The sequence below is a fragment of the Protopterus annectens genome, chromosome 6.part1 (assembly GCF_019279795.1).
Source record: "Protopterus annectens isolate FY-2018-M chromosome 6.part1, PAN1.0, whole genome shotgun sequence".
NCBI classification, from domain to species: Eukaryota; Metazoa; Chordata; order Ceratodontiformes; family Protopteridae; genus Protopterus; species Protopterus annectens.
In genome coordinates this window covers 122709111-122731607 of record NC_056738.1, presented here as the reverse complement: position 1 = coordinate 122731607, position 22497 = coordinate 122709111, and the positions used below count along the sequence as shown (strand labels likewise).

General features: G+C 41.7%; 1 protein-coding gene across 1 annotated transcript in view; it reads right to left on the bottom strand.

Annotated features, from left to right (window-relative positions):
• The window catches only part of LOC122805263 (rap guanine nucleotide exchange factor 4-like), a 1439269-nt gene that overhangs the window by 956414 nt on the left and 460358 nt on the right, over positions 1-22497 (bottom strand). Inside the window, exon 12 of the mRNA XM_044075352.1 lies at positions 431-509. Within this exon, the coding sequence (XP_043931287.1) occupies positions 431-509 (79 nt within the window). The remainder of the gene's footprint in view (positions 1-430; positions 510-22497) is intronic.

Genomic DNA, 22497 nt, shown 5'->3' with positions numbered 1-22497 from the left:
AAAAGGTAGACTCCAGCAGACATGCATGTATTTTTTTCAAGAAAGGCCCCACTCTTAGTAAATGTTTAGATGTGAGCTTCTTGAAACTCAACTGTGCATTGCCAAAAAGATAGCAAAGAGGAAATATTTATGGCAAACTGAAAATAAAAAATAGTTCTTGCATATAAGGTATGTGATAAAAAACTGCTTTAAAAGGTTATTCTGTTTCATAGCAAACCTAGAATACACATTGTGTATTTTTCATTCAGCTTATTAACCTGTCTTGTTTTCATTATTAAGTATTTAAATAAAATTCTCAGAAACCCATTTATGTTAAATACATAAACAAACCACCAGTGCTAAACTGATTATTAATATTAATTCAACCAAGAATGGAAGTGTGATACAGCTAGAAACACAAATTGCAGATTCCGTCAGTTGAAAAGGATATTGTGCCATCAAGGCTGGACACAGCTGGCTATTTGGCATGAATACACAGTGCATCAGCACAAAATCATCAAGGGCAGAATCTGTTAAGAAAAAAAAACAAAATGATCCATTTATTTTCAAATAATAATACTACAGATTATTATTTCAGCAGGCCTTTATACCATTGCAAAGCACAAAATTAACTCATGGATGTAGTTGTTATGTTTAACACAGAAAACACATTTAAGCCATTTGTTACCTTTCCAGGGAGGATTTGAGGCACATTTAAGTTAAAAGGCTATTCAGGATTACAGGCACTTAAAAGCAATCTTCCTAAACAACAAATTGCCAAGACCACCCACTGTTAAGCTATGCCTCAGCAAGCCCAAAGACACTCAGCAAAAAACAACACCTAACACCGCACATGCTGTCACTCTCAGTGGAGCCTCAAACACTAAGCCCCTAAGACAAGCAAACATACTTCCCAAAACTCTTATCATAGTGTATTCCATTGTAAAATATACTGATGCCCCTCTCACCAGGCTGAACAATGAGAAGATAGCTGTTAGAGTCTTATCTGGAGCCAGGATCTCCCAAATCACACATTTACTTGTCATTACATCACAGGTACCAGTAAGATTCAATCACAGTCTATGTAGATGTAAATGACCTGAGATGTACATCCCAGGGCTACAAGAAGAGAGACATTATGGAGCTTTCAGATTATGTGTCTCAGACTGGTATGAGCCTAACACTAAGCAGCATATTACCATCACAGAAGATGATGCCACAATATGAGCAAAAATGATTGATTTCAACAACTGTCTGTCTTTCATGTGTCATTCTAAGGGGATATAACATTTGTCAGGGGTGGCTCATGCTATTGGGTTGCAGGACTGCAGCCCACCCCCCCAGCTGTAAAACAAAAAGAAAAGAAAAGAAAAAAATAAAAACGCGTTGCGGAACATCGAGCATGCGCACTCACAGCATTTCCCGATATCCAGACTGCTGAACCAGTCTGGAGCATGCGCACAGAATCCAGACTCTCTCACCAGTAGTCTGGATTAGGAGACAAGCATTCAGCAGCAATATCCCAGAAGTCTATGCAGTTACAACTGCATAGACTGGAAGGGGATCGGACTGCAATGTCCGGAGGCTGGGTAGCACCCAGCTTGCTCTCACGGTAAGGATGTGCTCTGTGCAGGCATTTGGATGTTACAGACATTTGGACCTGCAGGAAGGAATATCTCAATGCAGGCTTTCACATTAAGGTATGGAACTGTACTTGAGCTCAGAGGGTGTGTGTGTGTGTGTGTGTGTGTGTGTGTGTGTGTGTGTGTGTGTGTGTGTGTGTGTGTGTGTGTGTGTGTGACTTTCCTGGTTAACAAATGTTAAATAACTAAAAATGGCAAGCATTTGAATTTCAGACTTCATATTCCTCAGATAGTACATGGTAACACAAAACCTTTTATTCTAGCAATGTTCTAAGTTTATAAGATGGATAAAGATGGATATTTCAAATTTGTCCCTATTTTTGGGACTGTATTTCCCTATTATTGGCTTCATCCAGGTTTTTTGTGCTAAGCTTGAGAGCTATGGTAAGAACTGAATTCACTGAATATGTTTGGAGGCTGTATTCCCCCATTACTGGCTTTGTCCAAGTGTTTTGTGCTAAGAGGTTGACAGCTATGGTGAGAACTGAAGTTACTAAATGGCAACTATTTAAGTTTCAGTCTTCATCTCTTTCACAAAACAGCTGATTTGGCATAGTGGTATGTTGCTCTGACTGTTTTGCACAGGGTTTTGGGTTCAAGACTTGGCAGTAAAATGTATGGTGGCAACACAGCATTTTATTCTAGCAACATTCCAACATTATACAAGCAATGTTTAAAATGTGTCCCTGGGTTTTGGGCTTTTGTCTCCCCCCAATAAATGTTGGCTTTTTCAAGATTTCTTGTGCTGCAAAGTTCAGAGATACAGCTGAGTGTTGAGTAGATTTTACAAGGAGCTGAGAGCTGCAGAGGAGCAAAAGTTTAGTGCTACTTATGAGGAGTTTCTTTGTATTGTTAATAGCACAACAGGTAGTGTACTTGCTTTTGATGCAGAAGGCTGTGGTTTCTACTCCCACAGTAGATAGATGTATTGCTGATACTGTAGTGTGTTGCAAAGGGGATGGATGCTGCAGTCCTTTTTGGTGAAGATACCTATTAACTATGAACCTGTTATCAGTTTGCCATCCATTCCCTATTGCAATATTAGTAGCTTACCATTTTTTTTTAGTGTAACATAGACAATGTATTCCTCAAGGGCAACAGGCACTTTATTTGTAGATGAAACAATGAAATATAAAGTTGTTTGCTAGCAGCAACCTCTTCATTAGTTACAGATCTTTTTAATGTGGAATTATTTAGATGACTTTTACTTCTTCAGAGATTGTGCACATTTACTGATACTGGTGGACAGTAGAAGTTTGAGTAGACTTTTATATTGGAAATGTTCTGAATTGGGAGGTTTGGTCATTATTTGGTGCATGCCTTTTGTTTCATTGTTTACTGGAAAAATGTAAAATGTTCAAAACATTAAATTTAAAATGCCCTTTAAAACTGTACTATATTGTACAAGGAATATAATTTAATACAATCAGGAAGGTATATCAAAGAGCATGTGTATGTTTCATGTGCAATGGGCCTGTGATTTGAAAACAGCCCAAAGTTAATCTTTATCTGCCACTGGCAAAATGTATTTTCTTTGAATGTGGGTTTCAATGCTGTTTCAATGAATGTGAGTTTCAAGGGGAGAGAAGTTTTAATGCTAAGTCTATTTTCATTGTGAGACTGCATTGCTTTGTTTAGCAGATATCTATTAGTGTTTGTGCTGTAAAATACAAAATAAAACTTTCAAATGAAGTCCAAATCATTGCAGAAGTAAAGCAGTATGCACATTAGTGTTTATGGTAAATGGGGTGAAATAGCCAAGTAATGGTTCATTGGAATGGCTGCAGGGAGGTGGCTGCATTCAACCATGATTTTGTGAGGGGGAAGGGCGACAAACTCAAAGACAGCCCCGACTGAACTATACCTCTCAAATGTCCAGATTTTTGCAGAATGAATAGATTTTTGCTTCTTATTTTTGGTTTGTTCATCATAAAATGTGTGGTTTTCTGGCAAATCATTTAGGAATTAAGTCACTAAATAATGACAGACACTGAGTTTCAGACTTCATAACCTTCAGAAAAATGCATGCTAAGCAAGACCTGTTATTCTATCAACTGTCTCACTTTATACAAGAGCAATTTTTAGTACTGTTTATATGTTCCCAATATATTTGACCTTGTCCAGATTTCCTGCATTAACAGGCTGAGAGGTATGTGCAAATAAATTGCTTTATAGAATTATGCATATCCAAACCTCTCAACTGTCCCCGATTTTTGGCTCAAAATGTTGCTCTTCCCCTAATAATCCCTTCGCAAAATGGCAATTTTGGAAGAAAACATTGAGGTTTACAATTAATAAATAACTGTAATAATCAGAGTTACAGATTACTTTTATTTCAGAAATGCATGTAGATTCTTTTATTTAGTCAGCTGCTCAAGTTAGTAGTACTAATATTAAAAAGTGTCCCTTCTTTGACAGGTTCCCAGCTGTATTGTGTGGCTATTTTATACTTTTGCATCACATTTTTGGTCCGTTTTTCATAAAATTGTTTTTTTTTTTTTTGGCAAATTAGTGACAAATCATTAAAGACTGGAGTTAGAAAATAATGACAGACATTTGAGTTTCAGATTTCATACCCTTCAGAAAATTTATACTAATGCAAGACCTACTATTCTATTAATTTTCTAAGTTTATAAGAGCAATATTTAAAAATGTCCTTATTTTGGGGTCTTTGACCCACTTCTATGTATGGCTTTGTCCAGATTTCTTGCTCTGAGGTTGAGAGGTATGACAAATTTGTCAGGGCCATCACAGTCAGCCGGAGACATTTCAAATTGTGACATACTTGTTGCACCCCACTCCCCCATGTAGTGACTCTGGATGTGTCTAAGCAAGGCAAGGAGCAGTTATGCAGTGTAAATGTGCAGAGTATCCTCCCATCCAAGGTAGACACAAGTACTACAGTGGCTTTTCATCTGTCCTTGATTTTGCAGAATGTTCTGGTTTCTGTCATATTTTTATACTGTTGGTTAATGCTTATTATTATTCAGAAAGTGCCCATTGCTCTGTATTTAAGTAACAATGCTTTAATGACCATCAGGTAAGCTTGTCTGAGATTGTAAGATGCAGGTAAGCTTTAATAAGCATACTGTTAAAGAATTGCCAGCATTGAAAGCCTTTCTGTTGGTGCCATGCAGAGAAAACTTACATAACTAGATAATGTATAAGCCTTGGGTATTGAAATGCATATGACAGTATTTGTAATAAAAGACAGGATTACATTATTTTAAGAAGCTCATTAAATTTGTTGGAGACTTGCAGCCATCTTTGCAGGATTTACCTTTAAACTAAACTGAATGTCACTATGTTGTGTGTGTTCTATAACCTGTGCAGTAATCCTTTGTATCTTGAGCTTGTTTCTTGTCTGCTTTTCATTTTTTACTTTGATCATGTTTTTCCCATGAAACAAGTAGATAGTTGTTGTCAGGCAGCAGGTCTTTTTTGGATAAGAAACATTTTTACAAGTGGGGGTATCACAGAGATTGCTAGTTTCAGCATGTTACTTGGTACTTTAATAAACCTGAATATAAATTATAATTAGAACTGCAGTGCAAGGAGAAGTGGCTTGAGTTGAGTGCTGCTTATTTTTCTTATACTTGATTTTGACTGGCATTCCAGTAATGTATTTAAAAAGTAATTTATTTTATCATGCCTCACAACCTTTTTGTTTCCATCTAGATATTAAGTAAGCTGTGATGCAGCCAATGCACTGAAATATTTTTTTTCTTCTACACTTCATTTTGTCTTGATTGGACTCTCATAATGACGGTTTGGCACCCAGTGCAGTGCATTTAAATAGAAGTTATGTTCTTACCATAACGTTCCATGTTAGTTGTCTTCTTCTCGCCTTCTTCTTGCTGGATGGGTTCGGAGCCGACCTCGGCTCCGACTCGGCCACTCTAAAGCTCGAGAGTTGGTTCCACCGGCTCGAGGCTCCCCTTATATCCCACAATGCTAGGCGATAGTTACCTCAGATCTCGTTTGTAAGCTAACCCCAGCTTATAACAGAAACAGTATAACTGTAAAAAACAGAATCCACCTCTAACAACAGGAAGAAGAAGGGTGACCTACATTCTGAAACAAGAAATATGCATAATAGCGTATAGCTAAGAAAGAGGTGGTAGAAAGAGAGGTCACGATCACAACTCCTCTAGGTCTGTCCAGGCCAGGGGGAAGGAGGGTGGGGCCTTAAGAAGAAGCGAGAAGAAGACAACTAACATGGAACGTTATGGTAAGAACATAACTTCTATATGTTAAGTTGTCTATCTCGCCTTCATTCTTGCTGGATGGGACCGCGTCCTAGCACCTTGTCCCGGGTGGCCTAACGGAACAGACTCCTGAGAACAGTGGAACCAAAATTAGCTCTATGCCTAGAAGCTAAATCCAACTTATAATGGGAAATAAAAGTGTGAGGAGTAGCCCAAGTAGCCGCTGCACAAATGGTGTCAATAGGCAGTCTGTCTTGGAAGGCTAGAGAAGTAGCCAAAGCTCTGGTGGAATGGGCTTTAGGCTTATTAGGCAGTTTTGGTGTCTAATCTCATAAACAAGGGTAATCAGAGATGTTAGCCATCTGGATAAAGATACCTTTGAAACTGGAAGTCCCTTTCTGCTTTCCGCATAGGAGACAAACAGCTGATCAGATTTTCTGAATTGTTTCGTCCTGTCCAAGTAGTACCTTAATTGACGATGAACATCCAGACAGTGTAATTTTTGTTCAGACCTATTTGAATACTCCGGGAAAAAGACAGGGAGGTCAATGCATTGGTTTAGATTTGATGTTGAAACCACCTTAGGCAAAAAGGACGGGTTAGTTCGTAAGGAAACTCTGTCCTTATGGAACACAAGGTAAGGAGAACGACAACTGAGTGCTTGAAGTTCTGAAATTCTTCTAGCTGATGTGATAGCCACCAGAAAGAGAGTTTTCCATGATAATAACTTTAAGGAACATGAAGCTGCAGGTTCGAAGGGGAAAGAATCAAAGAAGCAAGAACTAAATTTAGGTCCCAAGGAGAAGGAGGATTTCTTACAGGAGGTCTGAGAAGAAAAACTCCTTTCAAAAAGGCTTTGCAGAGTTTGTGGGACATTAGGGCAGATTCAGAAATACCCACATGGAAATTAGAAATAGCTGCCAATTGAACCTTAAGAGTAGATGGAGATGAACCTGCATGGAAGAGTTCAGCAAGAAAATCGAGGACTAGTTGGATGGAAGCGGTGAAAGGATCTACATCCTTTCCTTGTGCCCAATATGAAAATCGTTTCCACTTACTCAAATAAATCTTTCGAGTGGAAGATTTATGGGAAGCTATCAAAATATCTCTAACAGAGTGAGATAATTGAGGAAGCCTGGCTACGGTTGGAAGTGGAGGAACCAAGCAGTGAGGTTCAGAGAGGGAGGAGCGATGAAACTGACCCGACTGATGGATCAAAAGATCTGGAACTAGGTCCAGATTCCACGGTCGCTCAAAAGAAATCGATGCAGAAAGGGGAACCACACTTGTCGAGGCCAGTAAGGAGCAATGAGGATCAATGAGGCCTTCTGAGCGATAGCTTTCTGTATTACTTGAGAGATCAGTGGGAAAGGAGGAAATGCATACAGAAGTCCCCGGGGCCAAACTTGGACTAGCGTCCCTGCTGGGTTGGCCTGGTTAAGGGAATAGAGTGTAGTATTCTCTGCACTTCCTGTGTTGGGGAGTAGCAAAAAGATCGCAGCAAGGCTGACCCCACTTGAGAAAAATCTCTCTCACTACAGAGTCTTTCAGAGACCACTCTTGAGGCATGAGAATAGCTCTGCTCAACTTGTCCGCAATGTGACTGGACTTCCCGGGGATGTGCGTTGCTATCAGAAAACGCTGAGAAGAAATCGCCCATTGCCACAGTCTGAGTGCTTCTCGACACAGGGGGTATGATCTGGTTCCGCCTTGTTTGTTGATGTACCACACTACAGACATATTGTCTGTCTGGATTGCAATCGTTCCCAAGGGAAGAGAGTGTTGAAGGGCTTGCAACGCTAAAAGCACTGCTCTCATCTCCAGAACATTTATGTGCAAGTGGCATTCGTTTGGTTGCCATGTGCCCTGGACTGTCCTGCCCTGATAATGCCCCCCCCACCCGATCAGGGAGGCATCCGTTGTCAGAGTAGCAACCGGAGGAGGTGGAACAAATGGTCTCCCCAACAGGAGCTGGGGGGAAGACATCCACCACATGAGATGCTTTTGCACGCTTGCGTGATCATAATGGTGTGAGACATTGGAAGTTCCTGGTATGACCATTGAGAAAAGAGCATCCACTGAAGGATCCGCATGTGGTATCTGGCCAATGGAAGGAGGGGTTTGGCCGCTGCCATGATTCCCAACACCTTTAGAACTAACCTGGCTTTGGCTCTGTTGTTGTTGAGAAGTAGTGATACCAATTTTTGAATGTCTGATATCCTTTGGTTCGTTAGTGTTGCAGACATGTTTACAGTATCTAATTTTGCCTATGTAGGTAATAGTACGACAAGGCGACAAAACAGACTTTCGCAATTTATTGAGATACCCAGTCTTTGACAGACGAAAAGTGTAATCTCTGGCCATCAGAAGGAGATGCTTGGTGGGAGCTGTGAGGAGCCAGTCGTCCAAATATGGAAACACCTGGAATCCTTGTCGTCTCAGGTGAGAAGCTACCACTGCCATGCATTTGGTAAACACCGGGGCAGTGGTGAGACCAAAGGGCAGGGCCCTGAATTGAAAATGACTGGTTCCCAGCCTGAAGCGGAGGAATCTTCTGGAGCGTCTGTTCATTTTATGTGATAGTACGCGTCCTGAAGGTCTATAGAGCACATCCAGTTTCCTTTTCCCAATAGGGGAAGAATGGATTGCAGCGTGACCATCCGAAATCTTGTTTTCTTGACTGATCTGTTCAAGATACTGAGATCCAAAATTGGTCTCCAGTCCCCTGTTTTCTTTGGAACTAAAAGAACCTTGAGTAGATTCCGGATCCTAGTTGGTCTGCTGGCACTGGCTGAATAGCTCTTTTGCAAGCAGTTTTGAAATTTCCAAAGCTGCTATATCCCTTTGAGCGGGTGGAACATCCGAAGGGATTTTGACTGATTTGGAAAACGAAGAAAGGGAATAGAATAACCTTCGAAATGATGGACTGTACCCATTTGTCTTGTGTCAAGGATAGCCAGGCTTCTGGGTACAGTGACAATCTTCCCCCGACTGCCTCCGAAGATGGGCAGTCGGGCAACACCTCAGGGATGCTGAAAGGGCTTATCGGAGAACGTTTCTCGATTGCCCTGGTTCTGGACCCCTCTGCCTCTAGGGCGGCGTCTACCATTGTTGTTCCCCTCTGCCTCTGGCGGGGACCGACTCTGTCGTCAGGCTAAGTCCCTTGGGATTGTTTATGGAACCACATCTTTCCCCTTCTGGCCTTTGGGGTAAGGCCTAGAAGGAGTAGAAAAACGGACTCCGACGGCAGAAAGGGTCTTGCCATCAGTCTCGCACCTAGTCAGGGTTTCTTTCACTTGTGGACCAAAAAGAGATGATCCATCAAAGGGGAGTTCGTGAAAGACGCCTTGAAAGGTTCCATAAAATTGCATAGCCGCATCCAGGCGTGCCTACGTAAGGCTACCCCTGTTCCTGCGGCTCTGCTCGCTCCATCGGCCGCATAAGAGAGGAGGCATGGAGGAGTTGGAAATAGAATTAAGGATAGCCAGCTGCGTGTTCATTTTCTCTTGGAAACCCGCAGCTGTAGGGTCCTTCAGCATTTCACTCGCTTCTTTGATCAAGTCTCTTTGAAGACGAGTGAAATGGCACAGGTAATTCAGCTTAACGCATAGTAAATGTCGCTGAGGAGAACATCCGCTTCCCGCACCTATCCATGGACCTAGATTCCTTGTTAGGTGGATGGACAGGCACTGAAGGATCAGCCAGTTCCTTCTTTGTGGCGGCAGCAACCACCATAGCATCCACAGAGACTCCTTTTGATAAAAATTCCTTGTCTGATGGAGCTGTGATGAATTTGGAGGGTCTCCTGGGAGTGGGGTCCACTGAATCAGGAGCCGTCCATGCCTTTTTAGCAACCACCTGCATGAGGGGGTCGAAGGGGGGGACACCCAGGAGGTGGAAGGACGAGAGCCAAAAGCCTCAAGATACACAGATTCGTCCTCCGAAGGGTTGAGGGCTGGCCAATTTCCCCTCTGTTTAAGGATCTCCAGAATGTCTGCAAATGAGACATCTTCAGAAGGGGAATGGGGGGAACCCTCAGAATCATCCAGATCTGTGTCCGACGTGATAGACTCAGGTGAGTCAATGTGCTTCCTCTTGCACTTCCTCTTCCGAGGGGGCTCTTCTGCCAAATCAGGAGAGGCCTCGGAAGAGGATGAAATCCCCAAAGGGAGCTCCTGAGGAGTTGGCTCTCTGCGGTCAGGGATGAGGGAGTGAGTCGACTTACCCTGAGGCAGCATAGAGGGAGGGGCTGACGGAGCCGACTGTGGAGTAGAGCCAGGCTCTAACACACTCCGCATGACCTCGAAAGCACCCCTGTCAGGCAGAGCCAGAGGCCTCCGCTCCGAGGAGCTAAGGACCCCCCTCGGCACCGACAGTGATGGCTCCGAGGCCGATGTCGGAGCCGAACTCACCAGCGCCGAAGCACCGAGAGGGAGAGGGGGGTCGGACAAGGGTCCGATGCCACTCACCCCCTCGGAGCCGACGAGGGAAGTCCGGCGCCGAGATTCCTCCATGGAAGAAAACGGAGCCGACGGAGCCGAAGACAATTGTCTCGGCTCCGAGGTAACCACAGTCTCGGTTCCGACACGACCCGGCTCCGAGCTCAAAAGAGTCGAAGGAGGAAGGAGTTGATGGACCGGGACAGGCACCGACTGATGAGTCGGGCTCTGAAGCATCTGGGCTAGTGCCTCAGACTTGAGTAGTCGACTCACCACCCTCTGAAGGTCATGATCGGACAACCTCGATGACCTAGAGGAATGAGATCTTTGGCTCCGTTCAGACAGCAGGGGAGATCCTGGAGCCGAATGAACGGAGCCAAGAGAAGGTGACCTAGACCTCTTTCTGGTTGTCGGCTCAAGATCTTGTCGGAGCCGACACGGGTACCTCGATAACCTCGGCTCCGCCGAGCCGAGGAAGCCACAGAAACTGTGGACTGAGTCTTATCGGCTCCAGCCGGAGCCGATAAAGGCAAAGGTTGAACAACCTGAGGTCTCGGCTCAGAAGCCGGAGCCAAAGACCTCGATGCCTTGGAGGGCTTCCCTGTTGAGACAGACAGGGAATCCTCAGGCTTCAACAAGCCTCTCAATATGAGCTTGTTTTCCTTTCCTGCAGGACCCTGGGGCTGAAGCCATGGCAGACAGCACAGGAGTCCTGCAGGTGCAAAGGCCCCAGACAATAGACACAAGAAGTGTGAGCGTCTGTCAGAGACATTTTCTGACAGCACGCATCACACTTCTTGAATCGAGACCTTTGCTTCTTTAGTCATAGCCTAACTGGTGAACACAAACACACACTCAAACACACCAGTTATACCCTGTCAAAAACAAATTACTTTAGTAAAAATACTAAAAAATAAAGTACAATAAAGTACAATAAACAGTAGCTTAAACTACACAAACACTCCCTAGGGAAGGGAAGGCCCAAGGTCCAAGGGAAGAACTAAAAGTTCTTTTAAAGAAAAAAAAAACGGGAAAAAATTAGGTCGGGGATAAGGTTCAAAGAACTACACTAATTTGACAATAATTAAACTAAAAAAGGGGGAAATAGAGTAACTTTTAATAGAAAAAGCTTAAACTCACCAGGAACCGGTAGAACAACCAACCTCGAAGCTGTAGCGGCAAACGAGATCTGAGGTAACTATCGCCTAGCATTGTGGGATATAAGGGGAGCCTCGAGCCGGTGGAACCAACTCTCGAGCTTTAGAGTGGCCGAGTCGGAGCCGAGGTCGGCTCCGAACCCATCCAGCAAGAATGAAGGCGAGATAGACAACTTAACATTTAAAGTTACAGTTTTTGTGGTTTTGAACATAGCTCCTCCCCTTTCTAGCTGGCCACACCCTTCTCATTGACCCCACCCATTCAGCTGTCTCCTACCGCGCCCCTTTGATTTGAAGTCACCAGCTGCCACTGGTATTTGTCAGCTTGGGAAGACATGCTCAGATGATCATATTGCTTTGCCAAGGATGGTCTGCACCTTCCCCTCTAGGCTTTTGAATACTGGTGGCTTTGTCCACCCCCATAGTGTCTTTTTTTAGGCAATGCCAAATTGCCAAACCTATGTAGCAAAATCAACTCAACAGAACCTCACAGTATTACTGGTCAATGCCAGGAGCCTAAATAAAAACTACACTCCTCCAAGCCCTCCTTACACTGGAGAATACATATATCAGTGCAGTTACTGAGACATGGTTTAAAGTGGCTGAGAATACCCTGGCAGTGCAAGTTTTCATTGCTTTTCACACTTTTACACCAGTAGCTGCACAGACAAGGGCTAAAGGTGGAGGTGTTTCAATATACATTGATAACAAGCATACCTCTAGTGTGGTCAAACAGAATGATTTGCTGGAGTTTCTCCATGTACAGATCACCATAGACAAAATCCTGTACCATATCTTAGCCAGCTATAGGTCACCCTCCATGTCCCAAAAGGCTAACAGTGCATACGTAGTCCTACTAGGGACATTTACCATCTAACCTAATCCCTACTCATGGGAGACTTTAATTACCTCTCAATAGATTGGAAATCCTACAAGACCTCAAATTTGGAGGCACAGAAATTCCTGGACTTTGTAAATACAAAGACCCTTGACCAAATAGTGGAAAATGAGAGGCCCCAACATACTGGACCTCATATTCATAAACATGGGAGAATGTTGCTACCCCCTCCAATGTCTCATCCTCCCTGCTAAGGTCTGACCATAAAGATGTCTCTTTCAAAATCAAAATCAACTCCATATTCCCATTAAAGCTAGTAACAGCTAGGAACTATTCTAATGCAAATTACCTGTTATTAAGTGATGGTTTTTCAACATTCAATGCCCCTCTAAACCCTGAGAGCAGACCAGCCTGTGCTGAATTGCTCTCAGAAACTCTGTACAGCCATGTCAATGGCTGCATAGAGGCTGCTGTACCTACCAGAAGTAAGTCAAGATATAGCCCCAGAAACAAACTGCCCTGGTGGCATCTCAAATCAAACAGGATATGCAAAAAAATGAAAAAAAAATTATGTCAAAAATCAGGAAGCGTAATTCCCATAAAGATAAAAACTCTTTCATCAAAGTAAACAGGCAACTAAGAGGGCTAATTCAAGCAAAGCCAACTTTGAGGTTAAGATTTCCTCCCAGGAGAAAGATAACCATCAGAAACCTGAAGGGCAACACACAGTAGTGTGCTGAACTGGTGGTTAATGGTGTCATATTCACCAAGCCTGGTGATATAGGTGGGCAAATTCAGTTCCTACATTACCCCCCTACCCCCGAACATCCCCCAGTAATACCATCAAACATAACCACTCCAGTTATAACTGGAGAGCATATACTAGCTGCACTCACTAAAGCCAAGAACACAGCCTCAATGGGCACTGATAACATCCCAGGATGCTGCCTGAATAGTTTAAAATACAACGTATCAGGACCGCTGGGTCATCATTTAGCTATAGTCTTAAAACAAGCTTTGTGTCACATGAATGGAAGACTGTGATGATCATCCCTCTTCATAAGGGAGGACCGTCAACAGATCCTGGAAACTACAGACCCATTAGTCTGACTAGTCTTAATTGCAAAGCCATGGAAGAATTATCATGGAAATTATCATATAAATTATCAACAAGGATATAGGGGACCTCCAGACACTAGATCCATCCCACTGTCGCTTTGTCAAAGGAAGATCATGTTTACTGAATCTGGTGGACTTCTTTGAAAACATCACTAAGACAATGAATGGGGGAAAGCTGTGCATACTGCCTACCTAGATCTGGCTAAGGCATTTGGTACAATACCTGTCTTGGGCATTGTCAACAAACTTAAAGAACTTGGTATAAATCCCTTTATAACATGCTGGATAGCTATCTGGCTCACTGTAGGACACAGGAAGTTACAATCAGTGAGGCATCTGGTCACCAGTGGAGTTCCCCAGGCCTCTGTGCTAGGCCCACTCCTCTTTGGCATCTACTTCTAGGATATCAAAGCCATTGTCAAAGGCTTCTGGCTAACCTAGTTCACAGATGATTGCAAACTGGGAGCAGTCATTGAATCCCCCCAAGATGAAAACACCCTTCAGGAAGGTCTAATGCGGACAAATGCTTGGTGTCAAAGATACAGACTAACACTGAATACCAAGAAATGCATTATAATACCTTTTGGGAAGTCTGCCACTCCAGGTAACTACATCATCAATAAAACATCATTAAAAGTTGATTCACTAGTCAGGGATCTGGGAACTCATAAAGTTAGTAACCTAGCCTTTGACCATCATGTGTTCAAGGTAGAAAGAAAATCCTTCTATGTTGCTCAACTTATAAGCAAGGGCATGGCATCTAGGTCCAGAAGGGTCATCATATCACTGTACTTGGCCCTCATCAGGCCCATTATAGAGTATAATGTCCCCGTTTGTATGTACTTGACTAGACACATTCAGCAACTGGAATGCCCACAAAGGCTCCTTGCAAAAAGAATATTGTTGTTGTGTCTTTCGGCTTTTCCCAGTTAGGGGTCGTCACAGCGGAACTCCGGTCCACTAATGATTGGCAGTTGATTTTTACATGCTGACTTGCCAGCCCTAACACACAACCTTCAATGAAGGTACGCCCATTCACGCATGTCTCCACGCAGAAGACACTCTAGCTGAGAGTCGAACCAGACAGCGTCTTACTGTGAGGCGACAGCGCTACCGCAGCATCACCACCGCGGATGATTTAGAATACAGGGAGTAAACCCGATATCCTACACTGATAAACCCGATATCCTACACTGACCACTTCAAAACCCTGTCTCTTTTACTCACCATCATATAGACTTCTGAGAGGTGATCTTTTCTTTGCCTGGTATACAAGGCATCCCTGGAACCTGTTTTGATGAACCTTTTGCACATCCACAAAACAAACAGCATCAGAACTACTAGATTAAAATACCTAAATTTTGCTTTCAACATAAATAGGCTACGTTGGAGAGACAGATATGTTTCTCAGAGAATTCCCATTCTCTGGAACAGGCTCACCATCCATGTGAAGCAGAGTTCCTCTATATCCCTTTTTAAGTGCAACCTGTACCAATGGAAGGGTAACTGGAAATTCTCCACTGGTCTGGCTCCTATATTTCTTATGGATAGAGGTAGTCAGGAAATCACCCCCTATCAAATTTACGAGGCACATTTGGGTTGCATGACCAGGCATTTGAGAACCCTAGTGGTCATTAGCCTACTATACACCTATGAACCTATATAATACGTGAAGCAAGTTAATGAATGTAGTCTTCAGATCTTCAGACTTTGTAGTCTAGCATTTAATGAGGGTGCTTTTCTGTCTCTACAAAAATAAATGATATCATGATGAAAGCAAAAGCAACATCCCATTACATAACAACATCTGATAGCATTAACAAGAGTAATTTCCTAACTGACTAATACCAACACTTGAAATTATTTCAGTGAAAGTCCATGTAAACCATACCTCTCAACCTCTCAGCACAAGAAATCTGGACAAAGCCAAAAATAAAGGGAGGACAAAGCCCCAAAAATAGGGACATATTTTAACTATTGTGCTTATAAATTTATAAAGCGTTAACAAGTTTTGTGTTTGTTAGCATGCATTTTCTGAAGTATATTTAGTCTGAAACTCAGATATCTGTCATTATGTATTGACTACAATCCCTAGTGATTTGCCAGGAAACCACAACTTTTATGAGGAACAGACCAAAAATATTAGGCAAAAATCTGGACAGTTGAGAGGTATGATGTAAACTGAGATGAACTGTTATGCTTCAAAAAATAAAATATTGTTATATTATGCAATAAGTCAGGAGAGTGAATCATGGGAGGAAAAAAGCATAAGTTTGTACTTTGCACTGGCTTCTGACAGAGGACTGGCATCTAAAGTTGCATGTTATATTATTTTTATTTTTATAAATCTATTTATGAATGTATGTTTATTATAAAGATCTGGAATGCTCCAGTGAGAGTACAATTAACTGGTTTATTAGCATAAGACAACAATCCACTACCCATTGACTATGAAAAAGTGCCGTTATCTAAGTCCAACTTACATGGAGATGTTCAAATTCCTCACTGCGTCAGTGGCATTTTGGGTTATCTGCCAAGTAAAATTTAAACAGCACGACCAAGTCCAAGAAAACCAGATGTCCATGGCAAAAAATATATTTATTCACTTAATATAGTTTTTGCCGTGGACTTCTGGTTTTCTTGGACTTGGTCGAGCTTTTTGAACTTTTGTTGTTTTGTGGTTCCTAGTTTTGTTATCTGCCAAGTAACCCAATACTGGCCAGCTTTCAAAAGCTCAGAATCCTGTCCTTCTCTCTTCCTGTGACAGCTGATTGGCTGAGCATATCCTGAAAGGGAAGCCTTTAGATGTCACAGGAAGTGAGTGTTCAGACTTTTTCGCTTCTACAAAGAAGTTGAGGAAAGTACTTGAAGCCAGAATCATCTACCAAGAGTAAATTCTCAGCCATTTGCAATACTATATAAAAACCAAGTTCAACAGCAAATGAATCAAGAAGATTGAATGCACAATCTGGGGGATGGCAGTGGGTGCTACCACTAAGGCAGTGAGGATTTTGAACATCTACTGTTACAGGTAACTAGGGCTTACGCAACTGTACTATGTTCATCATTCCCACTGCCTCAGTGGTATTTTGGGTAGACAAATAAAGCTCACCCTACCTGGGAGGTGGAAGGATAAGGATCCAGGAGCTCCTAGAGAATAGTCCTATCAAAGCCTGCAATGAACCTTGAAAAGAAATCCAGTTTGTAATGCTTTGTCAAGGTATGAACAGATGATCAGCTTGCTACCTCTTGAATGCTTCTAGAGTCTACCCCTTTCCAATATTCCATTAAATAGGATAAGATCCTAGTGGTGTGAGCCTTAATCCTGCTTGGAAAAGATTTACCATGGTGGGAATAACAGAAACAATAGCAGAGGACAGCCATTATGCAATAGTTTGCTTACAGATAGGTTGACCTTTCTTTGTACCTGTATAAAAGAGACAAACAGCTGACTTTCCTATTTCACAAATCTCAGTACTGATACATGGAAATCCAAGGGATGAATGTGCACTAATGCATCATTCATGCCTAAAGTTATTTCTGAATTTACCTTTAATCAAGCCATGTATCTCCCAGTATTCTATCCTGATCTAAAAAAACAAGGAAGAAAAGATTGTACTTACCTTTGATTCCTAAAGGAATTAGTTCTGTCAAGGCAGTACCTGAACTGCCTGTGTGAATCCAAGGTAAGCAGAATCTTTTCTTCCATGTTTTTGGATCAGGATAGATCACTGGGAGACTGATGGCTTGATTAAAGGTAAATTCAAAAAACTTTAGGCATGAATGATGAATGCGTAACACAATCCTGTCCTTTTGAAAAATCAGATAAAGCTGGCCTACCATGAGAGCCTGCAGCTCACAGACTTGCCTTGCAGATGTCAGATCAATGAGTAAAACAGTCTACCAAGTAATGAACCACAAATCAGCCTGAGAGGCAGGTTCAAAAGAAGTGAAAGTAAATATTTCAAGAACAAAGCTGAGATCCCAGGAAGGAGGAATTTGCTTTCGAGGACATCTCACGTGCAACACTCCTTTCATAAACTGTTTGACCACAAAAAAAGAAACAAAAGAAGGGGACCCATGGGTGGACAAGCTGAGATGGCTGCAAGGTGCCCTTGATAGAAGCATATGACAACCCATCTCTAAGTAGCTCACAAAAATATTTCAAAACCAGAGGGGTCAAAATCCTTTCAGGACCTCTGTTGTTGGCTCAGCCACCAAGTTGCAGGTTTTCTTGCCTCCTTAAATACCTGCTGCACATCCTCATAGAACAAGTGCCAAAAAGGTATTAAAATAGAATTATCTAATCTGTCAGCCGCAGTTGCTCAAAGACGAGGTGTACCATTCAGCACTGATGTTGTGTGAATAGATCCAGTCTGTGAGGAAGCTTGTGGTAATTGATGTCTGTCAATTCCATTGAAAGAGAAACCAGCTTTGCCTGGGGTGAATGGGGGTTATCACAATGATCTTTAGTAATTCTTTCTAAATCTTTAGAAGCACATTGGAAACCATTGGAAAAGATGGAAATGCATACTAGAACATTCCCAAGCATGGGAATGATAGAGTGTTTGTCTTTTAAGCAAGTCTGTAGTAATACTTGAACAGAATGCTTCAGTTGTCTGTTTTGAAAGGAGGTGAAGAGATATACTTGAGGTGTTCCCTACATCTGACTATAGTTCTGGAAGACCTCTACATGGAACTTTCACTCATAAGGGTCTATCCAAGATCTGTTTAGTCTGTCTGCCACTGTATTTTGTTCTGACTGAGTATAGAAAGCCTGAAGAGTCAGAGAATGCTGTACTGCCAGTTTCCAGGCCATCAATGCCATCAGTTAAAAAGGGTATGACCTTGTACCCCCTTGCCTGTTCAGGTATCACGTCATGGTAGTGTTGTCTGTGATCACTACAAGAGGACCCAATGTCCATAAGTGGAGAAGAACTTTTAAAGCATGAATCACTGTCAACAGCTCTTTTACATTTATGTGCTTTGATGTGTCCTGAGAATCCCACAAGCCTACTACTCGAACTCCTATGAACACTGCCCCCCCACTCAAAATCTGAAGAATTCATCTTAACAGATTGGACTGGGATCTGAAGAGACTAAGGGAGTCCTGAATACAGAGACAGTTGATCTCCCCACTACTCTGTTTCATAAATCTCAGTACTGATACCTGGAAATCCAAGGAATGAAGGTGCTGAGTCCAAGTCTACCAATATCACAAAATTTTTCTCATGTGTAATCTGGCTAGTGTTATCACGAGGATCACTGATGACATGAGGCCTGGAATTTTGAGGAACTCTCTTGATGAGGCCATATCTAGAAGAGAGAAATCCAAGAAAATGCCTTGATATGTCAGAAAATTGTCTTCTGACAGGAAGGCTATAATTTTTACATTTTCTATCAAACATATCAAGAAAACAATCGGTTGAGAAGGTGTGAGGAAAATGTTTAAAGATTCAGTTTGAAGGCCAGGTGGGAAAGGAGGGATGTGACCTTTTCTAAGCATGCCAAACACCTGGATACATAATCTGTGTAAATCAGCAAATCATCTAAATAAAAAAAAAAAATGTGAATGCCTGGGTTTTTGCAACAGGCAACCACTTAGGCCAGGCACTTTGCAAACACTGGATGGGTAGTAGAGAGCCCAAAGGCTAATACAGTAAACTGATAATGTAAGCCGGGCACAGCAAATTCTAAAAGATGTCTTGAAATTTGGAGAAGGAATAATATGATAAGTGTCTTTAAGATCTACAGTCACTGTAAAACAGTGGTTGGGAAGCAATGCTACTCCTAACTGTAAGGTGAGCACTTTGAAATTTATAAGTTTTATAAAGTTATGTAGAAAGGACAGATCTAGGAGTACACCTTTTTTGATAAAAGATTCTGGAGTATAATCCTTTGTCTTTGTGTATCACAGGCACTGGTTCTATGACCCCTGCTTCTACCATGTGATGGAGCACTGGAGGAAACAGCTCTGTCTGGTCTGGTGGATGTGGGGGGATTTCCCTGAAAGGGGATGATTTTCTATCTACTGCCAAGTGTATCCTCTCCAAATGAGAAGTCATTTGTCTGAGACTATTCACAGCCAGGCTACAGGATTGAGAGAGAGTCTGAGGTAAGGAGGAAAGGGAGGAAGGGCAAGAGGGGGATGGGGTGCTCTGTGACCCAGCAAAGTCATTCCTTTGCAGGAGGTTGATCCTTTTTTGGAAAGGGACCTCTCTTGCTTGGTTTTGAATAACTGTTCTCCTGCCATTTTCCTTTTGGATCAGTGACTTTTGTTTTTGCTAGGATTTTTGTTTATTCTGCCCTTGAAGGAAGACATCTTGTTTGAGGAGAACTTGGGTACATAAAACATCCTTGACAACCCATGCATTAATTTGCCTCAGTCATTCCACTGTTTGGGAATCTGTGTAACAGAGGGCCCAAACACCAGTTTAGAACATAAAGGTTCATTCAAAATTTCAGTTTTTAAATTATCAGAGAAGTTCTTCTTACATAACCAAGCATGCCATCTTAAAATAACAGAAAAAGCAGCATTTCTTGAGAATATATCTGTACATCCAAGCATACCTCTCAAAGCCTGTTTCAAAACCTGAGTCAGATAAGAAATAATTAAATTCATGTAAGACTTCTGCTCGGGAGGTAAGGATGCAGCAAAATTATCCAATGCGTATGCATATTGCAAAATAAATTTCCACGTATAACATTGACAATTCAGCATTCTAAAGGCTGGATTACTAAAAAGGGGCAAGATCTATTTCCCTATTTATCAAGGGGTGTTGGATTAAATGAAGCCAAGGACTTTTTATCTGAACAAGCAGCTGAGGAAAAGCAGCTGGAGAAGCAGTGAAATGAAAAAAGAGACCTATCATATCTCAAGAAACCCTGTATTTTTTTCTTAGCCTTTTAGGGACTGCTCAAATAAATACTGATGTCCTGCAGTCAACTTTATAAACATCTTCCAAGGCCTGTAATAAGGGAGGATAGCCACAGAATTGGCCATCTCATGCTGTATAAGGTCAAATAACCTGTCTAGCTCTGGTGTAGTTCCTGACTGCCACCAAGGAAAAGCATCACTAAATCTAGCTATCATTTGAGGAAAACCGAACACATGTTTGGACTTGAGCTCAGATTCACCTTCCAAAGAATCAGTGTGACTGAACTCATTGTCAACTAGGAAATCACCATTGTACTCAACAGATTCCTTGGCATTCTGTGAAACAACAGAAAGACCTCTGGCCAAACTAGCACTAGAGGCATGGATGGGAACACAAGTGCCAGAACTAGCTGTCTGCAGAACAATCATAGCCAAGGAAGCCAAACCAGCCTTATAAAACAGCTATAATCAGATTATAAGCTATATGATAAAGCTTTTGTTCCTTTGTCTTGTGAATTTCACTACTTGGTAAAATATTTAGGGACAGAGTATTATATCTGGCAAGGGGTCTCATACCGTGGACTACTCCTGCACCTAAAGGATTTGGTTCTCCCATACCAGTACCTAGTATTGGAACAACCCCAAAGGATGTGTCTAATTCCTATTCCCTAGTGTCCGGCAAAGTTATACTAGAGAGAGATGGGGCAAAAGGTATATGATGTGCAGGATAAGCAGTGGCCCTAAAAAAAATCACTAACCATAGTCTGACACATATATTTTTTTTATTTCTTTTTAGATGCAACTGGATTTGATGTGGGGGTACCAGAATGAGTATCCCTCAAGTCAGGGGAAGAACAGAAACTAGAATAATAGACTGTCAGTGGTGGATGATGTATCACTATAAGCACTTAATGTTTCTTGTAATAAGTATGTCCTGACATAATTAAACTCTGCCAAAACCATGCTATTATTACAAAAAACAGTTCAATATGCATTCAGAATTCTTTTACAATGGACATAAGTTAAACAATTTCCAGTACACAAGAGTCCTAACACCAAAGTAAACAATATGCCAGACCAATATTAAAAATTAAGTACACATACTATAAACACATAAAACTGCTATAAAATAATATGTAATAGCAATTTAAACTCAGAGAGAGAGAGAGAGTGTGAGAGAGAAAGAGAGAGTAAAATATCCACAGTACATTCAAATAACTTAATTGGCAGTAAAATCATGATCCAGTGTTAAAAATACACTAAACAGAGTCATACATATAATAAATATTGTATCAATACTGAAAAATCCAAGTTCTGCAACATTTTCCTCTAAAACATGAAAATAAAGCAGAGTAACAGAAGTAAAGACAGGCATTTAGTATCTACAGCACACATACAAATTGCACTTCTGAGAGAAATACTGGAAGTTTCCTCAGAAACAATAAAAACAAACATTTGTGAAAGATAAAAGCCAAGATAACAGTACTACCAAGAGAAATCCTCAGAGGTATTTCTGTAATTACTGACATAAATAAAATATTAAAATAAATCTTTTTTAATAAACATAAAACTAGAAAGAGAATAATAAAGCTGATAATAAAATGACAGGAAGAGGTCATATCTGAGCGGTAGGCCAAACAAATCAGAACTGGATCCTGTAAAGGGACTTTCTTCTTTGGATGGCAGAAAAAGACTGAACACTCACTTCCTGTGACAGCTACAGACTTCCCTCTCAGGATAGGCTCAGCCACTCAGCTGTCACAAGAAGACAGATGGAGCATAGTCTGAGCTTTTGAAAGTTGGCCAGTACAGGGTTACCTGATCAGATAATCTAAAATGCCACTGAGGCAGTGGAAATGATAATCATCAAACAAATACAATATTATTTCTACATGGTGCTCTTATTGCCTACTGAAATCAGTTACTTTAATTATGAAATTAATGTTTTGTTGTTCTGCATGTTCATAGGTTCATAGGTTGGTACTAGGCTATCAGCCCTAGGGCATATACAAGCCTAGCCATAACAATTCCCTGGCTATTTCTTCCCACACTATTTACTTCCCTGGACCCCTGTCTAGCAGGGTGACTGACATGATCCCCGGGGTGAATTTCCTTTCTTCCATTCAATTGTCAAGGTTCCTTTTGAAGAGGGCCAAAGAGGCACTCTGCTTGACATGTATGGGCAGTCTATTCCAGAGTCTGGGGAGTCTCTGGGTTAGGAAACTATCCCTCCAGCA